General features: G+C 34.3%; 1 protein-coding gene across 1 annotated transcript; it reads left to right on the forward strand.

Moving 5' to 3' along the window:
- Positions 1-246: 246 nt before the first annotated feature.
- On the forward strand, positions 247-6,453 carry LOC108729023 (zinc finger protein 436). Its single transcript, XM_018457930.1, has 12 exons — positions 247-322; positions 2,609-2,839; positions 2,926-3,087; positions 3,312-3,494; positions 3,584-3,912; positions 4,002-4,243; positions 4,385-4,565; positions 4,665-4,902; positions 5,008-5,148; positions 5,529-5,648; positions 5,850-6,002; positions 6,082-6,453. The coding sequence occupies exons 2-12, from the start codon at positions 2,618-2,620 to the stop codon at positions 6,298-6,300; spliced, it is 2,190 nt and encodes a 729-aa protein (XP_018313432.1). The 5' UTR covers positions 247-322; positions 2,609-2,617; the 3' UTR covers positions 6,301-6,453.
- Positions 6,454-9,679: the final 3,226 nt, after the last annotated feature.

The following is a 9,679-nucleotide window of genomic DNA, read 5'->3' on the forward strand; positions in this document are numbered from 1 at the left end:
TCAATCGGATGGATTGCTCGTCGTTCCCAAACTTCCCATGCAACGAACCCAACATGGCGGCGCGTCATTGTCGCAGATGGCGCGTGAGGCGCTTCGTTTCCGACGCGTGATGTTCCAGATCCTTTCTCGAAGGTCGCCGGATAAGTAAAAACGCGCGGGCAACGAATACGTCGCCATTTTCAAGATTTCTTGGCGTCGCGACGGATACTCAGCCTGATACGACCTTTCATCGTGCGAACGTGAATGTCGTCACCGGGACACCGCTCGGCTGCTGTTCGCTCTCTCGCTGCCAATTGTTCGCATCAGGGAATGAAAATTTCAAGTCAGTGCTGACAACTTTTTGCGTCTTATTAACGTTGTCGCGTCCGATCACTATTTACGATTGCTACGCGTGCCATCGCCGACTCAGCTGTGATTACTGTGAATCACTGCGCACGTGCTTGCGTTCATGTAGAATCATGTGCATGATCGAGAGCATCTCTTTCAACGGCGTACCATCTCTCGGCGATATCGTGATATCGGCAGTATACTTACCCGCGGTTCCCTTGTTGCTACGCTATGAATCTCGTCTATCACAGCGTCTCGTGTTCGACGCGGATATGGCAGAAGAAACGGACGGCAGTATTCCGCGTCGAATGTGTGCTCGTCGACGAGTCGCGTTCACGCTCGCATCTCCCGGCAATGTGCGAGGCTAGCGTGGCTCTCGTTAAACCTGAAAACTGCTCGATTCGAAGTTTTACTCGCGCAACACGAGATCGTTCGCACGGAGATTCAACATATTTTTACAATGGAATCGCAATGCGAGACAGTAAATTGTACACGTCGACAAGGACGAACGTCTTAACGTTCGGAGCTTCAATGCTTCCAGATGCTTCGGCGTCGTTGATTCGCTTACGTACATCTCGCATTAAACGGTTGGCGAATATATCATCGTTGTATAACCCAGATAACATAGTCTTGTATTTCGATTTTGGACATTGTTGTCTGGGAACAAATGAGTTAAAAAAAGGCCGTGTCACTCCGCAGAACTAGTTGCACAAAAATATAAGCTCAAAATTATAAAAGATAATAGCTCTCTGAACTAACGGGCCAATTCTAAGTAGACTCTTAAGACTCGTAATGTGTTCACGTAAAACTTGTAAGAACTTGATGAATCAATTTTTCATTAATAACAATCCATCTTTGCAATCTGCTATTTATATTCGACAATCTTGGTGTCACATATGAGTCCTGAATTCTGCGAAACTACCATGATCGTCAAAGTCTTTAAATACAGGATATTCGGTAAAGACGGTAAAGACCGTAACAACGCTTAAGGGTACATTCCCGAGATCTTTTTGAGACGAAAATTTAATATCAAAATGTCTAGACACCCCAAATAACTTTTTTATTTTTGATCTTAGAAAAAAAGTTTCAGACAAAAGTTGTATGGCTTTGAGGGAGACATGAGATGGTGTCATTAGTTTGATTTTGAATAGTTGCTTGAAGGTCACGTGAAGGTTACCTTCAATTTCTTAAACGGAACTTTTTATTGCACATTCTTGTAGATCATCTCGAGAACATTTTCCAAAACACTATAATTAAGTACCTTTTCGTTAAGAACTTGTTAAGTTAATCCAGCCGATCAAGACAAGATAAAGGCACGATCCGGTCGATCAAGGCAAGATAAAGGCAAGATCCGGCCTTATAACTTAATGGAGTTACATTACTAACCTTAACGAAAAGGTACTTAATTATATGTTTTGGAAAACTGTCGAAATGATCTACAAAATACAATGCTACATATAAAAAGTAGGAGGTTCCATTTAAGAAATTGAAGGTAACCTTCACGTGACATTCAAGCAACTATTCAAGGTCAAACTAATGACACCACCTTATATTTCCCTCAAAGCCATACAACTTTTGTCTGAAACATTTTTTTCTAAGACCAAAAATAAAAAAGTTATTTGGGGGACATTAAAATGGGACACCCTGTATATATGTATATATATATATGTATATGTGTGTATATATATATATATATATATGAAACATGTATACAGATGACAATTATAGACAATCAAATAATTGTCTTTTAAATATCGAATCTCGATAATGATTCAGGATATTCTGAAAAACAATGTATTATTACAATCTTGGTTAAATCTATTCAAAACAAATTTTGCAAAGTGTCTTTAGATAGATATATAATAGATCAATAGAAATATAATAACAATCTGTTGGCAGATTAACTGGTAAAACAGTAAAAGTTTGCTATTTAATTTTAAATAATTTATTTAGCCATTTTTCCATTTAACAAATCAGATTCTCATGGTTATCAAATTGTATCACTTCTGCAGATAGAACATGAGCTCATTAATGTATATAAAACAATTGATATGAATATCTATTTGAATCTGCCAGCAGATGCTACATGCTAGTATTTGACATGCTAATATTTTGCTTAATGAAACATAATGAATAGATTTATATATGAACCTTGAAGAAACCAAATTGATAAACTTAACAAGATAAAGAGCAGAAAAAAAAGTTTCATTACTAAAGAAGCAGAATAATATTTCTAAATTACATATTTAGTACTATTAACAATAAAATATCTCATTTGCAGCAGTGAAACATGATGGCTGACTTCGATAAAGATTCTATGCAGTGTTGTTTGGTGTGTAACACTAAAATTGGGCTATCTACTAGAAACAGTATACACATCTTTGATGAGTCTTACACCATATCTAAGAAACCACTTGTGGATGTTATATCAGCTGTTTTAGGCACTGATATTAGTCATGACTCTGTGCATTCTCCTATCATTTGCAAAAAATGTTTTAAGCAGTTTAATGAGGTAAAACAATTATGGCTTTTATGATATAGTTTTTTTGATAAAAATTTATAAAATTGATTAAAAATTACATTTTTTTACCATTTTAGGCGGATGAACTTAAAAGTAAAGTAACGAAACTTAAAACAGAATTATATAACAGCTATAAAAAGACAATTGAAGTTCATAAGTTGTGTGATGTACTTCCAAATGAAGAATATAACGATCATGATTACACAGACAATACAGAAAGTCAATGTACTTTAATAGAGGTAAACTGCTATATAAAGCTTGATTAATTATCGTAATACAAGATCATTTTATGAAACGCTGATTAACTTAATCGGCCGAGTTCATTGGAATTAATTCATTAGAATTGGCCAATTGCATCTGCCGTAAAACGAAATGATAAATGCGATTGGCAAATTCCAATAGACTAATCGGCGTTTTGTAAAATGACCTACAGTTTAATAGTATATAACTATATAATTCACAGGAAGTGCAGGAAAATGTAGCAGAAGAGGATATGCAAGAAACAAAAGAAGAAGAATTAATTATAGAACAAGATAACTCTTTACATTACTTCACAGAAGTTGAAGAAGAAGATGAAACAAGTAATTCAAATGATACAAAGAAATCAAAGAAGAGTAAAATTAAAGTGGAACAACCTCAAGAAGATGTATGTACAGAAGAATTCGTATTCTAGTAACAAATTATATATAAATGTTTTTGGTATATGAATTATTAAATATGACATCTCTTTTTTAGATTGTATTTAGAAATGAATCTTCATACACCTGTTTAGTATGTCCAAACGATGAAGAGAAGTTCACGGCAGATGCTAAACTCATTATAACTCACATGAAAGACGTACATGACTTACGTTTGTATATTTGTGATGTATGTGGGCAGGATTTCAGAAAGAGAAACGAACTTTCTACACATCTCGATGATCACATCGCAAAAGAGGAAGGGGACTTTCAATGCGAAATATGTAATAGAATATTTAGTAACTTGCGATTATTCCGTATTCATAAAAGAATACATTATCCGCAAGTAAAATCATGGCCCTGTGAAACATGTGGAAAAAAATACAAGTATAGTATTATAAAACCCAATAAATAATAAAATATAAATAATATGAAAAAAAGAAAAGATAATATATATATTCTCTTTTTTGCTTTAGTTCCAAAAATTTATTAGAGGAACATACAAACACACACACTGGTGTTCGTCCATACATATGTGAAATCTGTGGCAAGGACTTCGCATCCAAGTATACGTACAAAGCGCACGTAAAAACGCACGAAGTGCGACCTCGTCCATTCGAGTGCACTCAGTGCAATAAAACATTTTTGAGCCAGCAAAATTTGAATCAGCATGAACGAACGCATAATGGCACAAAGGAATTTGTATGCCATCAGTGTGGTAAGATTTATAATATTTCATATATAATTAATAGATTTAATTTTTTGTTATTCTTTGTATTAATTTCATAGGGATTAATTATCCCTTTTTGTTAGTATTTTCTTATTTGCTTTTTAACAATCATCTTTCTTAAAATTAAAGGTAAAGCTTTTACTTCTGCACATAATTTAGAGGTACATAATATAGTACATACCGGATTTAAACCCTATGACTGTAGTACATGTGGTAAATCGTTTGCGCGTAAAGCGGAAATTCGTGATCACGAGAGAACTCACACAGGTGAGAAACCTTATCAGTGTGAGTTTTGTGGAGCTACATTTAGGTGAGTATTTAGGTGAGTAATAAAAATTAAAAGGTTACACAATCTCTATGCTTAAATTAATTGGTAACAAGTGATTAATATCGTTACTATTATTTGCAGTCAGAGATCGAATCTGCAATCCCACAAGCGAGCGACGCATTATAATGATAAACGTTATAAGTGTGATGAATGTGGAAAAGGTTTTAAAAGAAAAAGATTATTGGATTATCACATAAAAGCGGCGCACACCGGTGAAAGACCGTATAAGTGTGACATATGTGCAGCTACATTTGTATACCCTGAGCACTTTAAGAAACATACACGTATACATACAGGCGAGAAACCATATCTTTGCGAGGTATGGGTTTTAAAATTATTATTAGAATAGTGTTTTTTCTAACTATTTCTCATTCGATTACTTTTATTTTTATGTTTCTATACTCATAAATTTGCTGCCTTTTAGGTTTGCGGCAAAGCATTTAATAGCAGAGATAACAGAAACGCTCACAGATTTATACATAGCGATAAAAAGCCATATGAATGTTTGGTGTGTGGCGTGGGCTTCATGAGAAAACCATTACTTTACACACACATGCAAGTGCAGGTAATATATGAGAAAACGTTTAATTTATTAGCAAATTCTTCTTTGTCTTCTTATTTTTGACATATATTCATAATGATAGTATAAAACCCACTTTATAGATAATTTATAATTCGCGACTAAATTCGGCACAGAATTCTATTTATAATTTTGCGTGTTGTGTGTAACATAGAAAACATTTGAAGACGTAAAATACACTCGTATAGAAAATATGTATCACTAATATATATTTTCTATATGTGTATATTGTACTTCTTTAAATATTTTTTGTTACACAACATGTAATATTATAAATAGAATTCTGTCCCGAATTTGATCGTGAATTATAGATCGTCTAATATACTATAATACATTTAATACATAAAATATTATTTATTATTTAGGGTCATTTAAATGATACTATAGTAGTGAACCAACCACGACTGACAGCGGAAGAAGAGCAAGTAATAACTATTCCCAATAATAATAGCGAACTACTGATGGAAAAAGTTGAGAGTGAAGAGGTAATTTTTTTATATATACAGAATATATAATACCTATGTATAGATTATTAACTTTTTACATGCTTTTTATGCATTCACAAATAAAAAATGTACACAAATATATATAAATACAAAGCTACCAATTATATACATGTAAAAAAAAATATATATATATATTGTAACATGTGAAATTTTATTATATACATTGTTGTGCTTATTTAGCTTGGTGAAACTGGATTATATGTAACCGAACTAAAAGATCACGTAATTATACAAGAAGGGGAAGATCAGATATATAATGAAGAGGATGTTGTATTAAATATACCGGCAGAAGAAACCGTAACCGATGAAGTAAATCATCTTGTTGAAGATCAGGTAAAATAATAGAATTTTTTAAAAATTTGCTGAACAAAATTTATTATTTTATTGCATTAAATATCGTTTTGTTTCATAGATAAATTTTGTGGAGAGTGAAGTTACTGCAGACGATTGTAAAGTTGAAACTGAAGTAGAAACAGTATATACTTATAACGAGAATGAAGAAGGCGAGACAATAGTTGTACCATCCGCTTCACAAGGAGAAGATAAGAATGTACGATTAGTGCAGATTAGATTTCCGACTTCTGTAGATGGAGAAGGCAGAAGTTGGTTAAGCTTAGTACAAGATACTTGAATTAATTGATTAATTATACGTTGTATAATTTACTAGGTACAGAAAGTAGATATAGACAACACAGAATCTAAAATCAGGATATAAGACTGATGGGCTTTTTACAATAAACTATTACCTAGGCTTTAAATCTTAAGCCGTAAGAAATTAACCAATTATAGTCTTATTTCCACATTCGACTATGATTGGTCAATTTCTTACGGCTTAAGACTTAAGCTTAGATAATGGTTTATTGTAGAAAGCCCGTAAAGTCCAAGACACAATGCGAGGGAATAGCGATAGCGATAGGAATAACACGATTTCAATCTATCAGAAATCGGATACACCGGAATACAAAGTTTTTGATAGGTTGAAACTATATTATTGCTATCGCTATTCCCTCGCATTGTGTCTTGGGCTTAAGTGTTGTTAAACAGGCCGAGTTTTTAGCGCATACACGATAGTGAAGCGGTGAATATAGCAATATAGCCAAAATGAGTGCATAAGAGCGCATTCACACCTTGTTAAAAAAATAGAAAGCAGAAAAGCAGCACTCAATCAGAACTCGTGCTGATAAGTAACGGCTACCGCAGACAAATTTCCGTAACGATAACCGTAAGACGTAAACCAATGTGGATAAGTTTACTGCTATTTCTATTTCTGTTAGATTACGTAGATCTAAGTAATATCCTGATTGACTCATTCGCTTACGTCTTCAGTCTGTATCAGACTACCGACTCTGCAGGCCGACCCGACTGCCAACTCTGACTGCCGATCAATAATGGATCAATCACAATAAGACTGATTCAATGTGATTGGTCCATTATTGGTCAACAGCCAGAGTTAGCAGTCGGATCGGCTTGCAGAGTCGGTAGTTTGATACGGGCTTTACGGTTATTGTTACAAAGTTTTGTCTGCAGTAGCCCTAAGCAGTACAGAAAGTCGAAATCATCGATTACCAGCGTGAGTTCTGATTAGCTGCTATTTTTTTGCTTTCCGTTTTTCTGTCAAGATATGAACGCGCCCTGAGTCTTGGTGGGCTCGGCCCAGAAGAAGAACAGGTTACTTTATGAACATATATATAAAATTGTGCTGAAATATTATCAGTAACTGATTATGTAAGTTTGTAAAAATACTGATATATACTACTGTTAGTACTACATTCAATATTATTGATCAGTATTATGCGTCGTCTACAATACACGGAGTAAGAAGTAAGGGTCACTTTACGAAACGCCGATTAGTCCATTGGAATTGGCCAATTGCATCTGCCGTCAAAATGATAAATGCGTTTGGCCAATTCCAATGGACTGATCGGCCGATTAAGCTAATCGGCGTTTCGTAAAATGACCCTAAGGATAAGGAATTAACCAATCACAGTCGATTATTCTCACATTCGGCTATGATTGGTCAATTTCTTACTCTTACTTTTTACTTCGTGTATTATAGCCGACGCATTATTGATCACATATCCTGATACCAAAGCCTGCGGAGACAGATTTTGAACAGAGCCTGTTACCAATTTTTGATTGTAAAAAGGTTCCAAATTGTAAACAAAATTTGTATTATCTGACATTGTCAGCAAATTACTGCCAGAAATATAACAAAGTCTGCTAGACATGCTATGCCAGCAGATAGGTAGCAGAAACCGAGCAGTCTTGCATAACTTGACGACAGATTGAGAGCAGACTTTGCTCGGTTTCTGTCACCAATCTGCTGGCATAGCCTGTCAACAGGCTTTGTCGACAAATTCATAGCCAAATGCGGACACAGATGGCTATGGTTTTGTAGTCAAAATCTGATAAAGCTCGCTGCCAATTTGGTCCTAAATTGCTAATATTTTGCTATCAGGATAAAGATCGCATTATGGATACTTATTCATATACATGTTATTGATGAACATATGTATATTATTGAAACATTCGATGCGCTAAAAATCCAGCCCGTCTAAAAACACTTAGGGCGGAATCCATAGACAGTGCTCAAGATTCGAGATTGTCTTAAGCTAGTGCATGAACCAATCAGAGGTCGGTATTCATAGTCGATTCTTATTTCAAGACCGTCTTAAGTAATGTCTTAATACGCTAATGTGGCTCTCTTATTGGTTCGTAACACCTCAAGGCTGAACTTGAGATGATCTTGAATATAAGAACTGACTATGAATACCGGCCAGAGAGCCGTATTAGCGTCTTAAGATATTACTTAAGACAGTCTTGAGATAAGAACGGACTATGAATACCGCCTATAAACCAGCCAGAGGCCGGTATTCATAGTTCGTAGTAAATAATCGTAAAAAGTGATAAAAGGCACATGAAGTGCTTTTATTCAATGCGCATGCATAGCTTATTTTCATTTATACGTGCCTTTTATTTAGTGCATTTAGATTTATCCAAATTGTCTTTAGTTACAAATGGCATGCAACATAAATGTGATAACTACTCAGAAGCCTTAAAACGATCTTGAACTTATTTTACCACAGCCATATTGAATTGTGACATCAGAAGCGAGGAATGACACGTTAACTTATGTTGCATGCCATTTGTAACTAAAGACAATTTGAATAAATCTAAATGCGCTAAATAAAAAGTATAAATGAAAATAAACTACGCATGCGCATTGAATAAAAGCACTTCATGTGCCTTTTATCACTTTTTATGATTATTTACTGACTGTCAGCGGGAATAAGCATAGTTTTCATTGATTTTTACAAATGTTTTAAAGTAATCTCATCATTTAGATTTATCCAAATTGTCTTTAGTTACAAATGGCATGCAATATAAATTAACATGTCATTCCTTGCTTCTGATGTCACGATTCAATATGGCTGTGGCTACTCAGTGTGACTACTCAGGAGCCTTAAGTAATGTCTTAAGATGCTAATACGGCCCTCTGATTGGTTCGTGACATCTTAAGGCGGTCTTGAATATAAGAATTGACTATGAATACTGCCCAGAAAGCCGCCGTATTTGCATCTTAAGACATTGCTTGAGACGGTCATTAGGAACAGACTATGGATACAGAGAGAGTGCTTGTGAAAGAGTTTTTTAATATTTTTTAGACGTTTTTATGTCTCGATTTTGGACTTTGTGTTATCTGGAGACTGTTAGTTATGTATGTACTATTATAAAATGACAAACAACTATTATATTAAAATAACTTGTATGTGATTATTTTATTAATTCAGTACATTAATAATTTAGCTCTTGTCTCAATTATTGAATCATTTTTGTAATTATCTTATGATGAATTTATATATTAAAAAATTCATTAATTTAACCGTCTAGGACTGAGTGTTGTAAATTTACAGCGTTTGTTTTAAAATTAAATTCAGAATCTGCAAATTAGTTATATTCAAGAGCTGGTGATGGAAATGTATGTCGCATTGAACACTGTGAAGTATAGT

The sequence above is a fragment of the Mycetomoellerius zeteki genome, unplaced genomic scaffold (genome assembly GCF_001594055.1).
Source record: "Mycetomoellerius zeteki isolate Tzet28-1 unplaced genomic scaffold, Tzet1.0 scaffold114, whole genome shotgun sequence".
Classification (NCBI taxonomy): Eukaryota; Metazoa; Arthropoda; class Insecta; order Hymenoptera; family Formicidae; genus Mycetomoellerius; species Mycetomoellerius zeteki.

What these genes read in the sequence shown, in the direction of transcription:
- LOC108729023 (XM_018457930.1), top strand. Translation starts at nt 2,618, where the DNA reads ATGATGGCTGACTTCGATAAAGATTCTATGCAGTGTTGTTTGGTGTGT. An exon ending in TGGAACAACCTCAAGAAGAT is followed by an intron (nt 3,495 to 3,583) that starts GTATGTACAGAA and finishes TCTCTTTTTTAG; the next exon opens with ATTGTATTTAGAAATGAATC. An exon ending in ATCATCTTGTTGAAGATCAG is followed by an intron (nt 6,003 to 6,081) that starts GTAAAATAATAG and finishes TTTGTTTCATAG; the next exon opens with ATAAATTTTGTGGAGAGTGA.